This window comes from Mirounga leonina, unplaced genomic scaffold (assembly GCF_011800145.1).
Source record: "Mirounga leonina isolate KUSES-001 unplaced genomic scaffold, KU_Mleo_1.0 Mir_117, whole genome shotgun sequence".
Taxonomy (NCBI): domain Eukaryota; kingdom Metazoa; phylum Chordata; class Mammalia; order Carnivora; family Phocidae; genus Mirounga; species Mirounga leonina.
Window position 1 is genome coordinate 5,995,344 of NW_023270274.1, and position 25,932 is coordinate 6,021,275.

The window sequence follows — 25,932 nt, forward strand, 5'->3', positions numbered from 1 at the left end:
ATAGTAAAACTTACGAGTCTCATAGACAAAGAGAAAATCCTGAAAGCAGCTCGGGAGAAGAGAGATGTAACCTACAAGGGTAGAAACATTAGATTGGCAACAGACCTATCCACAGAGACCTGGCAGGCCAGAAAGGACTGGCAGGATATATTCAGAGCACTAAATGAGAAAAATATGCAGCCAAGAATACTCTATCCAGCTAGGCTGTCATTGAAAATTGAAGGAGAGATAAAAAGCTTCCAGGACAAACAAATACTAAAGGAATTTGCAAACACAAAACCAGCCCTACAGGAAATCTTGAAAGGGGTCCCTAAGCAAAGAGAGACCCTAAAAGCAACATAGACCAGAAAGGAACACAGACAATATACGGTAACAGTCACCTTACAGGCAATACAATGGCACTAAATTTCTATCTTTCAATAGTTACCCTGAATGTAAATGGGATAAATGCCCCAATCAAAAGACACAGGCTAACAGACTGGATTAAAAAACAAGACCCATCGATATGCTGTCTGCAAGAGACTCATTTTAGAACCAAAGACACCCCCAGATTGAAAGTGAAGGGGTGGAAAACCATTTACCATGCTAATGGACACCAAAAGAAAGCTAGGGTGGCAATCCTTATATCAGACAAATTAGATTTCAAACCAAAGACTGTAATAAGAGATGAGGAAGGACACTATATCCTACTTAAAGGATCTATCCAACAAGAAGATCTAACAATTGTAAATATCTATGCCCCTAACATGGGAGCAGCCAATTATATAAGGCAATTAATAACAAAAGCAAAGAAACACATCGACAACAATACAATAATAGTGGGGGACTTTAACATCCCCCTCACTGAAATGGACAGATCATCTAAGCAAAAGATCAACAAGGAAATAAAGACTTTAAATGACACACTGGACCAAATGGACTTCACAGACATATTCAGAACATTCCACCCCAAAGCAACGGAATACACATTCTTCTCTAGTGCCCATGGAACATTCTCCAGAATAGATCACATCCTAGGTCATAAATCAGGTCTCAACCGGTACCAAAAGATTGGGATCATTCCCTACCTATTTTCAGACCACAGTGCTTTGAAACTAGAACTCAATCACAAGAGGAAAGTTGGAAAGAACTCAAATACATGGAGGCTAAAGAGCATCCTACTGAAGAATGAATGGGTCAACCAGGAAATTAAAGAAGAATTAAAAAAATACATGGAAACCAATGAAGATGAAAACACAACTGTTCAAAATCTTTGGGATGCAGCAAAGGCAGTCCTAAGAGGAAAGTATATAGCAATACAAGCCTTTCTCAAGAAACAAGAAAGGTCTCAAGTACACAACCTAACCCTACACCTAAAGGAGCTGGAGAAAGAACAGCAAATAAAGCCCAAACCCAGCAGGAGAAGAGAAATAATAAAGATCAGAGCAGAAATCAATGAAATAGAAACTAAAAGAACAGTAGAACAGATCAACGAAACTAGGAGCTGGTTCTTTGAAAGAATTAACAAGATTGATAAACCCCTGGCCAGACTTATCAAAAAGAGAAGAGAAATGACCCAAATCAACAAAATCATGAATGAAAGAGGAGAGATCACAACCAACACCAAAGAAATACAAACAATTATAAGAACATATTATGAGCAACTCTATGGCAGCAAATTAGATAACCTGGAAGAGATGGATGCATTCCTAGAGATGTATCAACTACCAAAACTGAACCAGGATGAAATAGAAAACCTGAACAGACCTATAACCACTAAGGAAATTGAAGCAGTCATCAAAAATCTCCCAAAAAACAAAAGCCCAGGGCCAGATGGCTTCCCAGGGGAATTCTACCAAACATTTCAAGAAGAATTAATACCTATTCTTCTGAAACTGTTCCAAAAAATAGAAACGGAAGGAAAACTTCCAAACTCATTTTATGAGGCCAGCATTACCTTGATCCCAAAACCAGACAAAGACCCCATCAAAAAGGAGAATTACAGACCAATATCCCTGATGAACATGGATGCAAAAATTCTCACCAAAATACTAGCCAATAGGATCCAACAGTACATTAAAAGGATTATTCACCATGACCAAGTGGGATTTATCCCTGGGCTGCAAGGTTGGTTCAACATCCGCAAATCAATCAATGTGATACAATACATTAACAAAAGAAAGAACAAGAATCATATGATCCTCTCAATAGATGCAGAAAAAGCTTTTGACAAAGTACAGCATCCTTTCTTGATCAAAACTCTTCAGAGTATAGGGATCGAGGGTACATACCTCAATATCATAAAAGCCATCTATGAAAAACCTACAGCGAATATTATTCTCAATGGGGAAAAACTGAGAGCTTTCCCCCTAAGGTCAGGAACGCGGCAGGGATGTCCACGATCACCACTGCTATTCAACATAGTATTGGAAGTCCTAGCCACAGCAATCAGACAACAAAAAGAAATCAAAGGCATCCAAATTGGCAAAGAAGAAGTCAAACTCTCACTCTTTGCAGATGATATGATACTTTATGTGGAAAACCCAAAAGACTCCACCCCAAAATTGCTAGAACTCATACGGGAATTCAGTAAAGTGGCAGGATATAAAATCAATGCACAGAAGTCAGTGGCATTCCTATACACCAACAACAAGACAGAAGAAAGAGAAATTAAGGAGTCGATCCCATTTACAATTGCACCCAAAACCATAAGATACCTAGGAATAAATCTAACCAAAGAGGCAAAGGATCTGTACTCAGAAAACTATAAAATACTCATGAAAGAAATGGAGGAAGACACAAAGAAATGGAAAAACGTTCCATGCTCATGGATTGGAAGAATAAATATTGTGAAGATGTCAATGCTACCTAGAGCAATCTACACATTCAATGCAATCCCTATGAAAATACCATCGACTTTTTTCAAAGAAATGGAACAAATAATCCTAAAATTTGTATGGAACCAGAAAAGACCCCGCATAGCCAGAGGAATGTTGAAAAAGAAAAGCAAAGCCGGCGGCATCACAATTCCGGACTTCAAGCTCTATTACAAAGCTGTCATCATCAAGACAGCATGGTACTGGCACAAAAACAGACACATAGATCAATGGAACAGAATAGAGAGCCCAGAAATGGACCCTCAACTCTATGGTCAACTAATCTTCGACAAAGCAGGAAAGAATGTCCAATGGAACAAAGACAGTCTCTTCAACAAATGGTGTTGGGAAAATTGGATAGCCACATGCAGAAAAATGAAACTGGACCATTTCCTTACACCACACACAAAAATAGACTCCAAATGGTTGAAAGACCTCAATGTGAGACAGGAGTCCATCAACATCCTAAAGGAGAACACAGACAGCAACCTCTTTGACCTCAGCCGAAGCAACTTCTTCCTAGAAACATCGCCAAAGGCAAGGGAAGCAAGGGCAAAAATGAACTATTGGGACTTCATCAAGATAAAAGGCTTTTGCAAAGCAAAGGAAACAGTCAACAAAACCAAAAGACAACCGACAGAATGTGAGAAGATATTTGCAAATGACATATCAGATAAAGGACTAGTATCCAAAATCTATAAAGAACTCATCAAACTCAACACCCAAAGAACAAAGAATCCAATCAAGAAATGGGCAGAAGACATGAACAGACATTTTCCAAAGAAGACATCCAAATGGCCAACAGACACATGAAAAAGTGCTCAACATCACTCGGCATCAGGGAAATCCAAATCAAAACCTCAATGAGATACCACCTCACACCAGTCAGAATGGCTAAAATTAACAAGTCAGGAAACGACAGATGTTGGCGGGGATGCGGAGAAAGGGGAACCCTCCTACACTGTTGGTGGGAATGCAAGCTGGTGCAGCCACTCTGGAAAACTGTATGGAGGTTCCTCAAAAAGTTGAAAATAGAGCTACCATATGATCCAGCAATTGCACTACTGGGTATTTACCCCAAAGATACAAAAGTAGGGATCCGAAAGGGTACGTGCACCCCGATGTTTATAGCAGCAATGTCCACAATAGCCAAACTGTGGAAAGAGCCAAGATGTCCATCGACAGATGACTGGATAAAGAAGATGTGGTATATATATACAATGGAATATTATGCAGCCATCAAAAGGAATGAGATCTTGCCATTTGCAACGACGTGGATGGAACTGGAGGGTATTATGTTGAGTGAAATAAGTCAAACAGAGAAAGACATGTATCATATGATCTCACTGATATGAGGAATTCTTAATCGCAGGAAACAAACGGAGGGTTGCTGGAGTGGGGGGTGGGGTGGGAGGGATGGGGTGACTGGGTGATAGACACTGGGGAGGGTATGGAGGGTATGTGCTCTGGTAAGCGCTGTGAATTGTGCAAGACTGTTGAATCTCAGATCTGTACTTCTGAAACAAATAATGCAATATATGTTAAGAAAAAAAAAGAAGAAGAAGAAGGTAGTGGGAGGGGAAGAATGAAGCGGGGGAAATCGGAGGGGTAGACGAACCATGAGAGACGATGGACTCTGAAAAACAAACAGGGTTCTAGAGGGGAGGGGGTTGGGAGGATGGGTTAGCCTGGTGGTGGGTATTGAGGAGGGCACATTCTGCATGGAGCACTGGGTGTTATGCACAAACAATGAATCATGGAACACTTCATCTAAAACTAATGATGTAATGTATGGGGATTAACATAAGAATAAAAAAAAAAAAAAACAGTTGACCCTTGTACAACACAGGTTTAAACAGCAAGGGTCCACTTGTATGCAGATTTTTTTCAACAAATACAGTATAGTGCTGTAAAAAAAAAAAAAAGATTTCATGATCGTCACAGCAGTCTAGACATAGACGTACCCAGGGGAGGTTTAGAGATATAACAAACCTAGGAGAGTCTTTGCTGTTTGCACTATTCTTCTGATTTAAAAACTCCATGTTTTTTCTAGAAATAACTCAAACCTAGAAATTTGTACATAAAAAGTCCAAACTCCTGCACATGTATACCAGGAGACATGTAAAACGCATTCATACAAACACTGCAATAAAAATTGGAAACAACCCAATACCCAATTAGGTAAATAGGGAAGTCATACATATTTATGTAATAGAATACTATTCTTCAATGACAATTAATTATAACTATGTACAGCAGTACAGATAAACCTCATAGTGTTCAATGAAAAAAGCAAGTCAGGGGTAAATATTAAGTATGATTTTATTTATATGAGATCAAAAGCAGGCAAAATTGTTCCAGGAGACATACATAGGTGGTAAAATCATAAAGGTAAGCAAGGAGAGGATGATTCAAGCAAGGGAATGGTACTTTGGGCGTACTTCCAGAAGAGACACACAAAAGACTTCTAAGATAATGGCAGTTTCTATTTCTTAACCTTACTGTGGTTAAATTGATATTATTGATATTTGCTTTATTATTGTGGCATAATAAGAAATATATGTATATTTGATCTTTGACCTAGGTTCCCGACAGAGCTCCTAAATCTCTTGGAATTTCCTGGGGGAGAGGCACATCTTGTTCTAATCAGACAACTCTCGGTGGGTTCCTGGATGGCTTCAGGATGGGGCCAGTCACCAGAAAGACCAAGGCATGATTAGAAGCGTGGAACTTTTAGCCCCATCTCCCATCCTCCAGGGAGGCACGAGGGGCTGGAGATCTAATTCTGGAAGATACAGTGGCTGCTTTGAAGTTTGAAGTGGGTCTACAGGTCCTAGAGGAAAGATCACCTTGTTTCCAGCGATGAGGACCACCTGCAAGAAGGGTCCTGATTGGTGGAGCAGGTCCAGGATGAGCCATTTTCTTGATCTAATGCTAAAGCCAAGTCTGTCTGGAACCCACACCCTGTGACCACCGTCTTCCCTGTACTCCGTCAGGCCTCTGGGGGTGGCAGATAAATCCATTAGCCTGGACAGAAAGGCGGACCTTCCATCTCGGGTGCAGAGGCGTGGTCTTTGGAAGCCCCTAGCAGCAGAGTGATGGCACGAGCATTTCCAGCAGTTGGGAAGTCAGCCAGACCTGAAGAGCAGGCAGCTGGGAGACAGTTTCTACTCGTCGTGAACATTAGCACTTAAGAGGTCTAATAACAAAGAGCTGGTTTCTGCTAGCCAGAAAGCGATCCAGAGGAGGAAGATTGTTATGAACTGAATGTTTGTGTAACCTCAAAATTCATTTAATGGGATTAGTGCCCTTATACAAGTCACAAGAGAGCTCACTTCCTCCCCGCTCTCCCCCATGTGAGGATACAAGGCGCAGTCGGTGTCTGCAGGCCAGGAGAGGGCTCCACCAGAACCTGACCAGGCTGGCTCCCTGATCCTGGACTTCCAGCCCCAGAACTGAGACATAAATTCTGTTGTTCCTAAGCCACCAGTCTGTGGTACTTGGTTATAGCAGCCCAAGCTAAGACAAAGATCAAAGGAAGCTAAAAGTAAGTGGAAGCAAACCATTTTGGGTAGCCCAGAAACAGTTGTAGTGATACGACCACTTCATAATTTCCCTGTGGGTAAATCCGAGAGGGCTGGACTGGATGACCACAGCGTTTTCGCTCTGGGTGCTGAGTGTCTGCAACCTGAGTTCACATACATCCTTGGAGAGGCACATGGATAGCTGGGGACACATTCAATGGCTTTGGTGTCAGACCTGAGTTCAGATTTTTGCTCTAACACATAACAACAAGACACTGGGCAAGGTTTTTAACTTTTCTCAGCTTTAGTTCCCCCGTTTGTAAGATAGGAGAAACATCCACCCCTAAATATTATTGCAAAGATCAGAGAGCTACCGTGTGCAAGGAGCCAACACATAGTAAACTCTGGGGAAGTGACACCGGCTACCAAAGGAGGAAATCCTCTTTCCTCCATCATTTCTATATTTACTAAATGAAGAAACTAAGGCAGACAAGTAAATGGCCATCTGACAAATAAGTAGCAGAGCCAGGCCCATCATCACTGAAGCCTTGCGACTCAGTTCTGTGTTCCTTCACCAGTGACGGATTGACCAACTGACTCCCTAATTCAGTGATGGGCTCAAACAAAGCAGCTATCTGGTAAGGTAGAATTTTAATACATGCACACGCATATGCACATGTGTGTACGCACACACACGCACGCACGCCCGCACACACATGCACACGCACGCACACGCACACGCACACGCACACACAGAACCAGTTTAAATATTTCACCTTGGTCATTTATACCAAATGAACGGAGTTCAGTTCAGGAGATCCCGTCAGCGAGGACGGTATAGCCAGACAGGGGACTCGTTCTGAGATACGCAAGGATTCGCAGGTCCAGGATGACCTGCAGGTCTGGACTGCACTTTACTGCCCAGCATCAAGGCAGCCGTGGTTCGGGGGAACAGCACAGAGGAAGGACAGAGAGCTTCTTTGGGAAACCTGAGATTCATTCAGCTGAACGTGAAGACTCAGGTATGTTTACTACTCTCCACTGACGTTCTCTCTGGTGAGGGAATGGAAAACAGAAGCATCACAGACCCATGCAGCGCCCACTGAGGGGTTACTGGGGGAAGAGAGGTAGGCAGTGTGGTGTGTGATGGGAAAATCATGAAATTTGGAGGCAGAAAACCAGGGTTGGTGTTTTTGTTCTGTTTACTTGCTGGGTGACCCTGGGGGTAGGGTCAAGGGCTGGATGGGCCTCAAACCCCCAAATCTTCAGTTTTCTGAAAAAACTAAGATAATAATACTAATAATGCCAATATTTTAGGAAACAGTTATAAAAATATAATGCATATAAATCTATGTAAAAGCTATAACTTCCTGCATTGCAGTCTCTGCATCTGTAAAATAGGGATGATAACAGGATCTACTTTATCGGCTGGTTAGAATGTAATGAGTTAGCCCATGTGAAGTACTTATAACAGTATCTGGCTCAAGTAAGCACTCACATTATTAGGCAGATAATTATACAAAACTATACTGTCACCGAACCACCATCTCAATGCACTGTCTTTCCACTATTATTGATGTATCTACTGGCTTCTCGCAATTAGTGACTAGTTGTCATTATGAAATACAGCTTTATGAGTCCAGCTTTGCCTATTTTCCTTTCTTTTCTTAGGAGGCAGTGGCCAGAATCATTAAAAAAAAAAAAAAATTACTGCAGTACTGATTTTTAAATAGACATATATTACTTACCTATTAACATTTATTAAGCATTAATTCTGATAATAGGATATAAAGAAAAATACATATAGTGGTATTTAGGATTATAATCTAACACAGAATATTGATCATAGACATATGGAAGAGCAAATGTATGAAAGCCATATAACAATAAGACTGCAAATAAAATGAATATTTTCAACATAATGTGCAGACTTTAATGTAGTGGTCTAATCCATGAATAATAATAATAAAAAGACCTTTTCAAAGAAGTCAATAAATTTTTAACCAAAAATCCAACATTCTTCTAAAATAATTAGTAGGAACAAAGGTGTTTGATGCTAATCAATTTTTTCTCTATAAATGTAATTTACATGGCTATAGATTTTTTTTTTTTTAAAGATTTTATTTATTTATTTGACAGAGACACAGCGCGAGAGAGGGAACACAAGCAGGGGGAGTGGGAGAGGGAGAAGCAGGCTTCCCGCCGAGCAGGGAGCCCGATGCGGGGCTCGATCCCAGGACCCTGGGACCATGACCTGAGCCGAAGGCAGACGCCCAACGACTGAGCCACCCAGGCGCCCCTAGATTTTTTTTTAGATCTTTATCTTTCTAAAACAAAACAGAAAGCTGTCTGAGAGACCCCAAATCCTATTTTGAAACAAATAGACAATGATGATGATACAGCAAAGAAAGCTAAAATTAAAATCTATCTTGAAAAATGTGAGAATTGATTCATCCCTAATTAGCTAAAGAACAATAAAGACATAGCATGAAGAGTGGGCATTCTGGAGCCATGCTGCGTGGCTTGAATTGTAGCTTCACCACTTAGTAGCCGTGTGACCTTGGGAAATGAATCTCTCTGTCACTCAGTTTCTCATTTGCAAATTGAAAATAATAGTAATTACTTCATGAAGTTATGGTGAAGATTAAATTAGTTAATATGTGTAGAGGTCTTAGAACATTGTCAGGTGCATGTGTGTTCAATAAATGTAAGCTATTTTTATTATAATAAATGCATAACAATATTTTAAATATCTAAAATGAATATAGGAGGACTAATAACTGATAACACAAATACTTGGCATAAAATGTTGACTTTTGGAGGTCAGTGAAATATACATCACCACCAGCTCATTGCTATTGCTAAAGTGCAATCCAGCATGACCATGCCATATACTAAAGTAATATTGTCCTTTAAGAATCCAAACAGGACTCCATCAACTGTAGGATGTATCCTTACTTTAGGAAAGGCTAAAGAAAAATGCTGCCGGTTGTCAAAACATTTCAGAAAAGTCAAAAAGTGAAAAAACGTGCATCTTGGAACCGAGGATGTACTGGTAAGAAAAAACTGGAAAGTGGTCAACAGAGTTAGACTGCGGAGAGTTCATTTAAAGACAAAATTGTGGACATGAAGTCTAATTCCCACTGACTTCTAAGGGCAGGGGCGCTATTTCTCGGGCAGGAGTGGTCGCTAGCAGGGGTTTTGCGTCTTTGTGAACCAGCAGCCCCCCCCCTCCCCCCGCCTGGGGCCAGGAGCCTCCCAGCACCACAAGCTACCACCTCTCACTACAAGGAAAAGCAACCGAGAGTGGCTGTTGCCCCTGTTCCAGGAGGAAGAGATTTCAAAGAATCGATAGCAACAGAAAGTCAGGCAGATTCTGGATGGTTTCAGAGTCTTTGGATAGAAAAGCATTTCTAGGGGAGTTGTGAAACTTCATTCTTTTCCCATTCTTACCTTGCGAAATTCTTCCTGCAGCCTGTTCCACATCAGAAATCTTGTTAAGTTTCTTGGGTGCACAGAAAGAACCGGCTAATTGGAAACCACCCTGCCCTAAAATCCTTCTTCTAGGTTAGGTGTTCTGATTTTAACAGACTTCCCTACCAGAAAGAAAACTGCATACAAAGTAAAATTTAAAAGAGAGGTCAACAAAAAGAAGGAACTGCTGTTAAAGTGGAAAACAAGATGAGTCGTGGTGTTTAATCTGCCGCAGATAATCCACGTCAAGTATCTAAGTAGAAAAGGCTCCTGCACGCTCCCCAAAATGTTCGCTCTTCCTGCAGGGCATGCAGTTCACACCCTAGCATCCCCGGCAGTTCACAGCCACCACAGGACTCAGGAAGGCCAGTGGAAGGGGTATACACCACCTCCCTGCGGGACCATGCACACGGCTGGTGTGCGGTCCTCTACGCTCTCTGCTCCCCTCTGTGCTCACGGAATGCGTGAGATGGGCCCGAGGACTCTGAAGCCTTGGAGCCTTGTGAGGCCACAGATGAAGGAGCATGGGTCTCCAAGTCTTTGTGTCAATTTAGAGGACAGTGACTGTCACAGGAATAAGAAATAAACTTCAATGGTATTAAGTCAATGAGATTGGGCGGTTGTTAAGAGCAGTTAGCCTATCTTACTAAAGAAATTTTCAAGCAACACACAATGGCCTGCTCATATATAAAATATTCACTATAGAATCCCAGAATAACATGCTCATTCTTGGTCAAACTTAGAGTGATCAACCTGAGATAAATGACAGAGAGCAATGAGGGGTGGTCAGTGAAAATAATAAATAATGCTACTAAAAGAAAGGTTGGAAGACTGAGCTATAGATAAGGTGAACCTACATACCAAGTTCTCTGAGACGGCCTGATATTAAATGTTCTCCTAATAATGATGTACCCCCATTGGGCTCAGAGAAAACATGCTCATGCTAAGTCATACTCGGAATTTTTTCAACGTCCTAAAGTAAAACATAAAGTGAAGCATTTTAATCTGACTGCACAATTATATTAATTTTGAAGATGAGCATCTCCACAAAGTACCAAACAAAGAGCTTAAAGTGCAGAGAGGATTACAAACACATCCCCTCGGGACACAGGGCCTAGCACTCTCAAGTGATAGCGCTTATCAGGTTGCGCTGTGGATATCCCTCCACGGGAGTTTTTAGCAAAGCCTGGTATAAATGTCCTGACAGACTCCCAGAGTCCCAGACAGAAAAGCTTACAGCCGCCAGACAGGTAGCAGGGCGGGGATAAAGTGATAGGGAACCCTGGCGGCCTGTAAGGAACTATAGCACAGAGCCACAGGGTTAAGGCATTCCAATTCAGCATTTTTAAGACACAGTGTAGGATCTGTGGGCAGACTCTCCAAGTTTACGGTAGACTTTATTCACTCACTTGACAAGTACTGACTCGAGGTCCACTGGCTATCTGAAATCCAAGATTTGGTCTAAAAGCTGTCTTGAGGTTCTGTCCCATTCTGCTAAGGAATGCTTTATGGTAAAATAGGATAAATATATGACAATATATAAAAAAAAGAACTTAAGAAAAAAAAGCGAAAAGAAGTCAGGTTAAAGGTAGAGGAAGAAAAACACAAAGAACTCAAAAAGAAAATAACTTTTTAAAGAACCCAGAGTTTAATGTGCATTAACTATAACAATATACATTGTATCCGTTCTCAGAAACATGCTAGCTAAAAACGTGCTAGTGTCAGGAGCTATAATTTTAAAAGTAACAATCTAACTTTTTATTACATATTTGACCAAGAAGATGCTAGAAGATAGAAATGTCGGGTTTTGTGAAGTTCATTGACATGCTTTTTGCTATACATTTGGGCTTTTATCTAGAATTTCATAAACAGAAAACTTCATTAAAACTAATTCAAATTTTACAACTACTAGGAAAGAAAACTGGTAGAGGTGAACAAATCTCTCTTCTCCAGCGACTGGGTAGCAGGATTACTGAGTGGTAGGTAGTATCTTCTTGACCCCCTTAGGTTTGGTGAGGAAGCCGACCGTGAGAAGCTAACCGAATTGTCACGAGAAATGGTCTACGGGCAAGGTACTAAGATCTAGAGCCCTTGTTGCCTTGAAAGAAAACAAGGTAAATAAGTATAAAATGTTAGAATTAGAAAATGATAGTGGGTAATCAAGACGATCTTAGTTATTTCAAACAGCTTAATTTGAATAATATGGAGCATGTAATTCTGTATTTGTTTTAATAGTAAAAGGTCATTTATTCAAATTTTAATAATTTGGTTTCATATATTATTTCACATTTTGTTAAATCTTGGCAAAACTAAGAAAGGGCTCCTGATGTCTATCACTGATATAAGTAGCACTACAAAAACCATATTCAGACTCAGAAAATTCAAGACTTAAGTGTGTTCTCTGTAAACAAATGACTGCTGATTACACTCCATAGGCACATTCAGAATACTGTGTGCTTGAAAACAGTCACACCGCCTTTTATCACACAGATTGTGTAATTCACATTTCTGCCAACTTTGGTCTTCAGTGAGATCAAATCACTGACATTTTCATGGACTTTTTCAACAGTCATACTACTAAGAGTCTGGAAATAATTGCTCTTCCTTCTCCAGGACCCCTTTATGTTCTTATAAATTCTTTATTTTCTTGATGCCTCACTGTAACGGGAAATTCAGGGTGGAGCTAATCATACAAGCCACCCAAGCCCCATTCGAGAAGCTCTGCTCCGAGTTCGAGTAAGGCTGAATTAATGAAACCTTTCAGCCACCACAGGGGGACCTGGGCACAGAGGACTCAGGACGGTGTAAACCAAGACTGTGCTTTACTAGTAATTTTACTTAAAAAGTTTTGGCTGTGTAGAGGACAGCAGTTCGTTTCTAGTGATGGTTTTAGATGTTTCTTACTTAACTCTGTTTCTTAAAGCAGTAAGAATATACTCTAATTGGTGAGAATTATGTCTAAAAACTGGCTTAAAACTAGTTGAATTTGAAAACTAATTTTTTACGTACCTTAGTTTAAATTGGATCCTCTGAAGATGTATCTATTTCAAGGGCCGCATTTTCTTCCTAAACATGAAAGGGTTTAAAATTACGTAAGATTTTAACTTCTCTTTCTAGTTAATCAGTCTCAACCAAGGATTCTCAACCTTTCTGAAGTGCTGAACCATTAAAAGACCATCCAGTGCAGGCTCACTGTTATATATAAATTTCTATTTTTCAATTAATTTTCCATAATTATGGCCTAGGCTTGAAATTATGGGGTAGGGAAGGGTAGGGGGCACCACCACCAGGAAATTAAAAATACAATCATTTCAAATAGCCCACCCCAGGCTAGCCAGCCCTCACCCATACCCCCAAGCAAGGAATTTTCCCCGCCTGCTTCTTCCCTTCTGCCGAGTGTCAGCGTTAAGTCTAAAAGGGCAGGTAGGGATTAAGGGAGCCTAGATGTTCAGTCTCAAGTGTTTGCCAAAATTAATTTTATCGCACCTTCCCTTTTACCCCCTTTTCCCTCAGTGTCACTCACCCACAAAGTGAAGGGGACAGTGACCTCTAGTTCCCTCTTTTCCGGGTAGTTGTGTTGATTTACTCAAGAGTGAGCCAGGAATTCAGGGATTTTTAAACTCTGGGATACTTCTAAATAGGCTGAGAATTCCTGGTATAACCAAAAATTATCTAGTCTTAAAACCTTTTAAGTTTAGTATTTTAGCCAGAAGAATAAAGAATTTAATTTCATTCAAACAGTATTTTCTAATGGTTAGTATTTATAAGAAAAAAAAAATCATGATTACAAATGTATTTTACTGAAGCACTACAACATGCAAATGATCCTCAAGTTGAGAATTTTAGCAAATAAATTTCTAAAATTACTTGGCTAGGCAATTAAAATTATTGACTGCTATCTAAAACTCACATAAATAAAATATCACACAAAAACAGATTTTTCCCGTCAGTTTTGGAAATGTTGGTTCAGTTATGAATGCTTAAATTTCCCAGAATTTGAGAGCTGACCTTACATGTTCAGCACTGTGAAAATCATATCAATTGAGAGATGTCAATAGCTTCCTTCCATTTCCAGTCTCCCCTGCAGGAGGGCTGTACTCCTATGCACCACTCCACATGTCCAAGGTGAATGACTGGGCTTAATGTTCTGCTATGTGAACACAACTATCTGTGGCTTATGGTGGAGGCAGAATGGTTTATGAAATATGGTAAGACTCTAAGTGACACAGAATCGAAGGGACTAGCAAGATTAAAGCACCAATTTTCTTTTCTATCATTTTCCACCCAGCTTAAAGCAGAGTTTTGTATATGTGAGGATCAGACTGAGCTATACAGTATAAATAGACACACATACACGCACACATAGACACAGAGGTTCAAAGGAATGATGGTCTGACTCAACAAGCCATCTGGTTTGTCAATTTCTGTTAACAGTATGAGAAGAAAACGTTTCCACAATGCTCATATAACAAATGAAGTCGATATCCTCCCAGGATCTGGACGAGCTACTTCTTGTAGCTACAGAAATGCACGGTGGAGCGCTGTGCCATCGGGCATGGATGCCACGGCACCATTCAGGTGCGGGGACCTAGGAGCCATGCTCTCTCCAAAGGACTACGGGCAGCTCAGCACACGTCTGCCCCGTGAACCTGAACATCCTTCACAAACTGTACACACATACGACAAAACCCACACACAAAGTACTCTTTTATTTGTAATCAAAATGTCAGTCATCATCACTGTAGTGAATAAAAATTCATGAGTCAGAATAACATGCAACTTTTTTATTGTTTTCTAAATCTATTTGTACACTTAATACTCTAGTATTAACTTCACAAACAGCGTAAAGAATGTACGACACTGGTATCAGGCTGCACCTACTCACCGGAGAAAGAACAAAATATCACCTCTGAAATAATTACTAATTATACAATATTGTGAACTAAAGCACTGTAAATACTAAAATGTTAACATTGCAATATATAATGTCAATAACATCCTGCCTTTTTTTAATTGGTTAAAACCATTTGTTAAAGTCATGCGAAATAAACACTTTAAGGAAATGTTAGATTATACTCAAACATCAAGGCAATGAAACCCAAAACAGCAACTATTTAGTGCAATGACTAGTCCACTAAATAATTTATTCAGTGTATTAATAAAAATCTATTAAGTGAAAACCATCACAAATGTAACACTAAATTTGGGTAATTGCACATTCTACGATCTCACCATCTACGATCTTATCTGTGACTGAGTATATACTGCCAAAATTAATTCTACATAAATAGGCTAAGTTAAAACAACAACAACAAAATTCAATGCATGATGATGGGGTCCACTTCTAGTCCATACGATACTTATATGTGATCATTCTCTTAACCCTGCTAACAATAAATGGAAAGTCTCACCAGTTTTATCTGCTTTTTACCCTTGCTTTGTTATAGTTTAAAACATTTTAAAGAAGTATATCCTTTCTTATGGTCCTCCCGAGGTTAGCATGTTAGTTTTGGAATAGATGAAGTAGATAGATATACTCTACTCTGGTATAGAAGACAATAATTTAGTTTTACCTAATTAAATATTTCCTTGTCATCTGTCAAGTGACACTGACCTTTCTGATGTAATTATTTCCTTATTCTCTTGGTCCATGAATATTTATTAGAACCTATTATTACCCATGTCTCCCTGATTCTCCAGAGAAAGAATTCACGTTTTTCCCTCTCATTGCTAGGCTAAGAAAAGTTGGGCATACCATTTAAAAGAGTCACAGAAGAGACCAGCATGGGTTCTCAAGCTGGTGGATGGTGCTTATAGCCAGGTCTGGGATTTGGAGACGAGCCCACAGGCCACTCTCCTAGCAGCTCAAAAAGGTCTTGTCACTGGGGCTCTATTTTGAGCACTGTTCATTCATCTTCTTATCAATTTTTAAAGCCCTTGTTAAACAATATGTCTATTATATACAACACTGGTTTTCAATTTATAGAGCATTTAGTCTCTAGGCTACTCCATAACCTACAAATTCTTATCTTCTACCCTCTAAGAGCAAAATTTGCTTCTGGTTCATCTAACACCATGTCTTCCTTTGAATATTTGATGAATGAATGTTGTACAAAAGGGGTGTCTAGCTTTCCATTTTCTTTGGCAAATCACACCCTTTCTATCTAATAATATTTCTGACCTCTCTTTATACTTAGATCTTGTCTCAAAAAATTTTATGGGGTTGTGTGCCAATGAAAGTTCCAATAACAACGAGTTTTTAAGCTTCTAATTACAAGGACAGTGGAGGCTGACTGATCAACCACCCTTTCTTATACTTTCCACTGTTGTATAGTGTATGCTTTTTTTACCAAAGACTTTCCCATTTGTTAATTATTTGTGAATGAAATACAAAGATGACATGCATGGATGGTTTCACTATAAACTCAGGTCAATTCTGTCATAGGGGTAGAGTAGTACTATTCTGCTTTTGCGTATTTCTCTTAAAGAATGCTCTCTCTTTCCTCTCCGAAGCCTGCACTATCAGAAGAGGCCACCGCGTGAAGCTCTGAAGAATCCTTGGAGAGCCTTGTGTAACTTGAACGCTGGCCTCGCTTATGCGTCATGCTTTTTAGGTTTTCATTCTGAATAGCAGCTGGGTTGGAACTGGAACCAGGCCTCAGAATGACTTGCGAAGTCTCCCTCATTCCTTCCATTTCATCAAAATTCTGATTGGATCTGTTAGCTGGTGCACTGTTGTTGTTCAGAGTCAGAGTACTGGGTGTTCGATTCAGATTATAGGCTTTTTGACATGCTGGCCAGTTTTCTTCAGGACTGCTGGCGATCAAGCTACATTCGGAAGGGCTTTTCTTGTCTTCAGAACAAATGGACATCCGCGCTATAACTGGATCTTGCAGGCCACTCAAGCTATGTGGTATTCCCCGTTTTCCACTGTGGCTATCATCTTCAAGCTCAATGAGATTTGCCTTTTCAAGCTGGGAATCATCAGCCCCTTCATTGTGAAGAGAGTGATTGGGAGAACTTTCGCTGGATCTCACTCCTGAATCAGATGAGTCCTTTTTGTCAAGGAGGGCATCTGACAAATATTCTTTTGCTTTAATGAAGGTTCTGATCGGCTCAGCACTGTGTTCTGGAGACTTTGATACTCTCTCTACTTTCCCTTCAATTTTTTTATCTTTATCATCTTTGAGCAGTGGAGTATTATCTGATTCTTCTGTCCCAGATTCATCCTCATCACTTGGAAGTTTTTGATAGTGCAGTCCACCTCCCTTAAGCTTCAAATCTGTCTGGAAGAGGCTTGACCTTTCTGAGGACTTCTTGCCTGGGAGAAGCTTACTGCCTGACTGATCAGATTTCTCATCTTCTTCAGTAATAGGATCCAGGGGTGAGGCATCATTAGTGGAAACCCCTGATGAAGAATAATCTATAACATCTCCCCTCTTCATTAAAAATGACTTCCTCCCATCCTCTTGCTTTGGTTCACTATCCTTCCCTTTCTCCGGTTCTAGATTAGAATGAATAGAGCCCCCTGATGAACTCTGGCCCATATAGTATGTGCTATGTGGAGAAGATCTGCCACTAATTGTTGTGGAACCTGTACCCCCTTCTAACTGAGACATCTGAGCAATATATTCTCTATAGGCATCTCTATACTCGGCCTGCACCTTATCAGTAAGCTTTGAAATTTCAATACTGGAATCCTGGGAATTGAGACTCGAAAGACTTGGGGTTCTGCGAGTTTGTGACTGTGAAGACAGAAAAAAATAAATTTAAAAATGCAAATAAGCAAAAAAAAAAAAAAGGCATAATAAATATCAACTTAGGAAATATATATGTACACTCAGAATTTTTAAAGTCCTCAAAATACCAAATTCTTTTAAAATAATTCTACATAAGACAGTTTAATGAATGCTGTGAACTTACGGATAATTTTACTGTTATTAGAAAGCTTTATATAAATTTTAATAAAGTTAGTTTATTATTAATATTTAAAAGTATAATTAAAGGTTGTATTAACAAATAATCTTAGCACCTATGCTTATCACTTTAAACTTTTAGCTTTTATTTAAGGTAAAAGTCACCTTCATTGATAAAATATAAAAATTCCTCTTAGAAAAGACAAAGAAGATTAGAGTTAAGATATATCTCAAAAACAAAACAGTCAAGTTTTCAATGTATGTTAAAAAGAACCTTTCTCTGATGAGCACTGGTTATTGGAGTTAAAAAAAATAGTTTTAAATAGAAAAAAAAGAAGTATTCACTAAATATCTTTAAAAAAAAAAAAGAACCTTTCTCAACCTGTACGACACAAGTTTCAATTGGGAAAATGTACTCTAAATGTCAAAAAATAATAATAATAATTTAAAAGGAATAAAGTATAGGGTGCAACAGAAAAGACAAATACAGGATCCAAATCAACAGAAATGGAAGCCATGAGGCCAACAGTCAGGTCCTAGTAAACAGAGAAATTAAGTATTTTTAAAAGTTTGATTTCCAATGTGAAGTTTTAGGATTAGAGTTGCTTTAGATCTCAGAAAAGCTGGTAAGGGAGGAGTAAAGAATACAGATTAGGAAAAAGAGGAGGGAAATGGAAGAAAAAGAACCAAGGAGTCTAAGAAGGGATAAGAGTAAAGGCTGAATGAAGCAAAGAAGCAGAAATAAGGCCGAGAGTCTTCCTCCCACAGGAAGAAAACGACCCATCTCCTTGAGAAGGTCTCCTGCAAGTGGATTCGGACTGTACGGATAGCGCCATCTCCGCTCTCAAATGCAGTGTGTACACACCACTTCGGGGACCCAGGAGGTCTAAACAACTCTCATCAGAGCATCACAGGACAATACCAGTGCCTCTCACTCTCATCCCCAGTGTGTCCAGTGGGGCTTCCAGAGGTCCACGGTGTGTGAGGTCACAAGAGATTTAATGCAGAAGCAGATATGGGGCAGTGGGTCTGGTTGCCTTCTATTGAGCCAGGCACCAAAGAGATTTGCAAAGCAATCCCATTTTCACTAAAGTTTGTCTTGTTTTGGAAGATACTGCCATTTCTCATAAAAATGTTATTTATGTTAACACATAAGTGGTTTATTTTTAAATAAATTAGTAAGTATTTCTAAAGTTTCTCAGTTTTTATTTCTAATGTAATATACAGATACAACTTACATAAACAAAAGCTCTCTGGGGTCTTCAATCATTTTTAAAAGTGCAAGGGGACTCTGAGATTACAAGACTGTTGGAGAGCTGCTGCATGGATGGGAAGGCTAGGAGTTCCCAGGTCACGGGAGGAAATACCAAGTGTGGAAAAGCAGAGAAGGAGGATTTCTTATGTAATGCTAAAAGGAATCCCAGGGAAAAGAAAGGAAGCACTGCTGCAGAAACACAGGGACAAAAGGGTCAAGTGTGAACTTATCTTCTCATAAAAGGGAATTTTTATCTCAGTCAGTACCCAATGATAAAATAGTTTCCCAACATAAAGAAAAAGGTACTTGGTAATATAAAAAGATACTGACAACAAAAAAATGTTTTTAGTACCAAGCCAAACCAAACTGCCTTAAAAATGGTAGACCTACCAGGTGCTGCTTTTCCTAAATACTGCTCCCTGTCAGCACAGTTTCTCTCTGCAGCTACTTACTGCGTTTCCTCCTTGGCTTGTCTCCTCTCTTTTCTGCATCCTACTCTGTTTTTCCCTAGTTTATTTTTCTTATTCTCTCCTTACTCCTTCTCATGTGTCTCTCACTTTCTTCTTTATTCCTGATCCTCCCCAGGCTCCTGTCTGCTAAGAACATCCAAAGAAGAAAGTCATCCATATCTAGTATCAGATAACAGAAATAAAATGAATATCCATGAATACTGGGTATAGGTACTGAAAACCAGATTATGCTGCTCAAAGGGATAATATATGGTAAATTTCCAAAATGGATGTATCTTAGCCACTGATGAATGTATTTAACAAGAAAATAGCAAGTGACGCCTGAACTCTGCTAACCAGCCTAACCAAAGCAGCCCAGTTCCCATTGCCTCTCTGTGCCATTACCCTAGTTTATTGCTTTGACAGTTCTTGCCAATTTCCAAAAAGATCTTATTTTTTTGCTTTGTTTTACTCACTGTCCTCTTCAGAAAAATACAGTTCCTTAAGAATAGGGAGCCCTCTGTCTTGTCCACTGAAGTATTCATTAAGTATTTTCTGAATGACTACATAAATGCACCAACATATTCTCAGTGAATTAAAATCGCCCTACTCCTCTTCAGTAATATGAAAAATGACATTTAATAAATACCTGCCAACTTAGATTACTGTGACGTGGGGCACCTTCATCTAGGCCAAGTGTATTCAGTTCTTCAAAGCTAAAGTTCAGTGTGTAGGGAGTTTGATTGGAAAGCTCGGTATGAGGCAATTCGTTGTGTGAAGAGCGACGAGCAGATTCACCATGAGGAACTGGGCCACTGTTGTTTTCACTAAGTAAACGTGGGTCTTCAGGGACCACTTGGTTTTCTGCATTTCTCATTTCTAGTACCTTAACAGAAGAAAAAAAATAACATTAATATCCACACTGAGCAATCACATTTTAGAAGCTTTAGAAAATATTTTTAAAAATAAAACATTATAGTTATTACAATGAAAATGAGAAAGCAGACTTCTTGTGAGTTTCTAATGAATTTGAAATATATCTGCTTATCTTTCATTTCAATTATACTAAAAGAAGGAATGGCAAAACCATCATATACGTATTGCACTCTAATTTGACCATTATCTTATTATTACTTTAGTTTAAAATTTAACTGGAGAACAAAACAGAATGCAACTGTAGTGTGTCAAAGAGAACCAGAGCTGGACAGTGGCTAATGTGGTGAAAGCAGATTCTAATCAGAAACTACTCCAACGGGCGAAAAGAGACCTCAGGATAGAATTGGCCTCAATCCAAAAAGCAGCATGGACGAGAAAGCATTTATAGCAAGCAGTGGGGTGGGGGTCAGTGGGTAGAAAATTGCTAAGAGGAAACATCAAGGTTAAGGGGGAATTCTGACTGAACCAACTTGACAGGATTCTCGCTGAAGGCAGGCCAGAGTGATCAGATATCATCTGTGGGGTTGGTGGGGAATGAGGAGTTTGATCACGGACGAAGGATGATCAGATAGTGAGGGTGGGGGTTGTTCCTAAACTGACTTAACATGATGATCCTTGCTAAAACTGGGCGATGCAGGCCTGACAAGGATAGACACCAAGGTCGAGGCCTAGAGGCTTAGGGAGCCTGACTAGAGGCAGTTCAAAGAGAAAGCCTTCGTCAATGAAAGCATGGAGAATCAGCAGGTCACCTCTTCCCCAAATCTCCAAGTGAAATGTCCAAAGGAAAGGTTACCACGTGCTGCTATGTATGTTCTGCATAACATAATGGACAAGGGTCGTACTTAAGTGTAAAATGCATTTGTTACATGTTTTTTAAAAATACAGAAAAAACAGCAGTTTGGACCAGTAATGATTAGCACTTGCCTCATACAATATTATACATAATTCTATAAACATAAAATATCTTACTGTGCTTCTAAAAAGATGCCAGTCCCCAAAATTCATACTCATCTCTTTCTTCAGTTCATCAATGTTACACTGAGCTAACACACGGCCATTTATGTTTGCCTGAATAAAAATAAATGCAAGTATAAAGACACACAAAACAGGAGGTATCTGAATTATTAGTGATTAAAAAGTACATTTATATTTAGTACTAAGAAAGTCATTACTGACTAGAAAATATTGACCTAAACAAGTTTACTACCCTATGTAATAATATCGTAAGCATGCTGACTTTGAACAACATCAGCCACTCCGTATTTTCCCAAGTGTCGTAAGCACAAAAGTAAAACAAATCACTCTTCAGGGACCAACCAAAGAGGTAACCCTCCAAACTATTTCCAAAGCTCCCTACACACTGCCATGAACAATGAACAAAACCGTTAGTTTTTCTCCTCTAATCTTGTAAAATATGAACAGGAACGAAGCTCCCGGGAGGGGGCAAAGACGTCTGTCCTTGTAAGTATGTCAGTCACAGACAAAGTTCTAAATGAAGTAAACTCTGACAAGCTTGTTTATCAGTTATATTAGATAACTTCAGCCAAAGAATGTCCACCCACTAATTTCCCAATTTATTAAATTCACCAAAAATGACTGTATCACTATTGGGTCTCTGTAATTCTAATTTCTGCCAAAGAAGAACAGATGGAATTTTCTTTATTAATAATAGGTGGCTTGATGATTTTACAAAATACACAACCTGGCTTTATTAACTGTGGCAAAATGATGGAATACTTCTGTTTAAAACTGATGGAATGTTCAGTCTCCAAGTTAATTCTGAAGACATGAGTGTACAGAGCAGTCCTGGGACAGAGGTCCTGCTGCAGAAATGCAAGGCAGTTCGCCACACTTAAGAGACCAGGCGCTAGGATGGGCCTCGGAAGCCAGGGCTGCTGGCAGAGCTGAGTGGGAAGAAGATGCTGTCATAACGGAAACAAAACTGCCAAGGATTCAAGTTGGAGGCCTCACCCTCTCCTGACACTACCCAAGCTGCCTGGAGGAGTCAGGTTTGCACCTCAGAAAGGCAGTGCTTGATGCTTTTGCAAACAGGGATTAGCACTAGCCAGAACTGTGAGGAAACTGACGTAAACGTAGTTTATGTTTCCTAAATGTAGACTGAGATTAGTAAAATGGTATCATACATGCTCATAATTCTTCACAAAACTTTTTAGATGCCATTCTTTAAAGTATGCAAACATTAGAGGCTTGTTATTAATGTTTACTTTACTATAGTTCTCTGCTAGAAAAAAACATAAAAAGCGTATTTAGTGGAAATATCTACTATAACAGGGACGCAGCCTTGCGTAACATGGGAAGCCTTCACTCAATCCCAGGCATTACTGTCCAACTTCGTGGTAGCTACTAGAAGGGCAAGAACAGGACCCAGGAAGAAATAAACTTCCTCAAACGTGTTAACCAAACCTATGAGGTTCATCAAATGGGACACACTCTTAAGTCCTATTAAGACACAAAAGTAACAGTTTGGGGAAAATGAAGTGTGGTTTACTCTGATAATTACTAAGTCACAAATAAGTAATATAATCAAAGAAAATAACATATAAAAAGGCTTCAAATGTTCTATGCTGCATACTGGAGACATGAATTATCATTACTCTAACTGACGCTCCATAGAGCTTTGTATTTCTCATCAAGGCATTTCTACTTACATTAGGTCATTTAAAAAATAACATTGTAATACAGCTACTTTATTTTCTTTTATCCATTTATAAACTAAGAAATAATAGGGCAATTTTAGGATACAAAATAATAAGAATCATGTTTCCATTTGGAGCTTTCCTATTTCAACAGAGCATCCATCTTTGAGAAGCTAAAAACGGAGTGTTCGTTGTCCACGGAGCCCCATCACCCACACCCTCAGTCCTGCTTCCAGTCGGCAGGTAAATTTGTACATCACCTTTTTGATGGTTGCACAATACTGAGGCAGCATACTCTGGTCCAGCCCTTCTATTTGTTTCAGTTTCTCACATACTGCATCCACATTCATTGAATTCAGTGGTATCACTGCTCCTGAGGCTGAGCCTGACCCCTAGATGAGCCATGGAAAAATACACGTATGAATAGCTTTTAATGCCAGGTGTACACAGCACATGACAGAGAAACATTCACAGAGTTGCACTGTGAAGTACTCTGATTAATAACAAATTTTCAAACTAAAGCTAAAAACAGTAAATGTGTGTAGTATGGGAAATGCCATTAGGGAATAGATTTAGCTACTGTTTTCCTTTAAGGAGTAGCTTGTATTATAGCAAATAATCCCTGATCACAACCACTTTTCTAAGAAGATGGAACATTCCATGGATCAAGCCTCGGCTAACCTCTCAAATGTTTGCAGCCTGACTGCGGAAGAGTAGGGTATAGCCCTTAAGGAGGAGTTAAAAAAAAAAAGGAACAAAGAGGGAAAATTGTTTAAATGTCTCTACATACTACCTTAATAACATGACAGCTAAAGTTTTCAGATCTTGATCATATTTTATATCCAAGGAATTTAAAATTTCCCTTTAAGAATCTATACAATAAGCATATAAAATATAAAACAACAATATTACTTCTTAACACATATAAAAGTAATATAATCCATTAAAATTTGGTCTCATTTAAAAGAAAAATCACAATAATAAATAATCTAGTATTTATTTAGAAGAAAAACGTTTTCTGAATGTGGTGACATACTAAAGAAGTATTTGCCCTGTGGTCCATTATACATGGATCGCCTCAATTACAGATGTGGACACTGAGGTCTAAAGAGGTTAAGTTTTGGCTTCAAAGTCACAGAATAAATAGCTGGTTAGTAGATGTGGGCCAGAACCCTAACTTATCAGGTCTTAACAACTTCATACTTTCCTTTTTGAAAAGTTTAAAGGAACTATAACCATAATGGAGAGAAGACAAACGAACTAGCACAGCAGATAAAGACAACGTTCCAAATGATCTGCCCTGTTTACCATTCAATCTAATCTTAAAATAAATAATATTTGTCCTATCCTCAAGGATGTGTAAATTTTTATTTTCTATCTTTTACCATTATCAGGACAAAAGTACACTATAACACAGCCAAAACGGCCTAGTAGCCAGTTGTTAAACTTTATTTGTAATGTGAAAGCATAAGTGATACTGTCTTTATGAACTGATAAGTAAACATATACACAAGTAGTATATACACAGCATACATCTGCATTACATATAAATACAGCTAGGGAATGAGACCATATTGAACAGGGAGTTGGAGTATTAATTTTATGACAGGGAGTCTCAGCAAGTTAGCAAGTATGAGACAGGCCCACAAAAGTTTTAAAATTAATGACTCGGAATATCCTGCACCAAAATGTTTATTCACAGTTTGTTTTTAATTAAATATAAATTTTAAATATGCCATATGATATATGGTCCGAGGTACAATGTTTCAAAAATACTAACAGCAAAACACTAGTATTTCCATAGTTTAGTTTTCATATCTCTATACACAGTTCGATTTTCTGCCTGAATGAGTATAGCCAATATTCAAAATATAATTCCCCAGTATCTACAATGGAAATTTCAAATCCTTTGTATGAATTTTTAATAACCATACTTGTTTTATCTCCCTTTCCTTTTAAACAGCTTTATTGAGTTATAATTCACATACCCTACAATTCTCCCTTTTAAAGTGTATGATTCAATGGCTTTAGTATATTTGCATAGTTGTAAAACCATCACCACAATTCATTTTAGGGACATTTTCACGTCCCTAAAATGAAATGCCTGTATCCATTAGCGGTCATTTTCCATCCCTCCAACACCCATGCCCAGCCCCTGTCCGCTAGGAATCTTTCTGTCTCTAGATTGGCCTATTCTGGACATTTTATATAAAGGGAGCCATACAACATGTGACCTTTTGTGTCTGGCTTCCTTCCCTTAGAATAATGTCAAGGTTCACCCATGTGATAGTATGTACTAGCACTTCATTTTTTTTTATTGTTGAATAATATTTATTTTTTAAATGATCTTTAATACTGCCTTCTAAATATTCTTATTCCTCAACCTGTCTCTTCTCTCTGGATACATTTCTACTTTAGATATTCTTGGTTCAAAAATAACAAATGAACAGTTTGATCACCAAAATAAATAATTATCATACTGGATTATAACTTATTCTATATAGAATGAGTCTATACTGATATAAAGAAATGACTGAATAAGTGAAAATAAATAATTGAATAAATGATTGAGGAATAAAAGACAGCTTTTCCTTATAGAGTTGGATTAATAAATGTGGAAAGAAACAGAAAATTACCATTAAGAAAACATTACAGTAACAGTGGTTGCACATAAGATAACATCAACGTGTACTAAAATTAATGGGCAAAAGTATAAGCAGAAACAGGTTATTTGCAGAGTGTTAAAGTATCTCTCCCAAGATATTTATTCATTACAAAGGAAAAAATAAAACTTCACAAGTGTTGAAATCTGGCAGACGCCACCTTAACCAAGTGATTAAGGTTGGCATTACCAGAGGTAAGACTG

The 25,932-nt window shown here is 38.8% G+C and overlaps 1 protein-coding gene across 9 annotated transcripts in view; it reads right to left on the minus strand.

The window, feature by feature from the left end:
• Nucleotides 1–11,478: 11,478 nt before the first annotated feature.
• LOC118007296 (kinase D-interacting substrate of 220 kDa) overlaps nt 11,479–25,932 on the minus strand; it is a 102,086-nt gene continuing 87,632 nt past the window's right edge. For 8 of the 9 annotated variants that reach the window (XM_035000314.1, XM_035000312.1, XM_035000308.1 and 5 more), the window contains 4 exons: nt 23,327–23,458; nt 21,379–21,477; nt 20,123–20,359; nt 14,049–17,598 (listed from right to left, as the gene is read on the minus strand). In XM_035000314.1, the coding sequence (XP_034856205.1) occupies nt 16,336–17,598; nt 20,123–20,359; nt 21,379–21,477; nt 23,327–23,458 (1,731 nt within the window). In that variant the 3' untranslated portion in view covers nt 14,049–16,335. Of the gene's footprint in view, nt 11,952–12,862; nt 12,920–14,048; nt 17,599–20,122; nt 20,360–21,378; nt 21,478–23,326; nt 23,459–25,932 lie in introns of those variants that run through there. The other variant, XM_035000315.1, reaches the window with a different exon arrangement.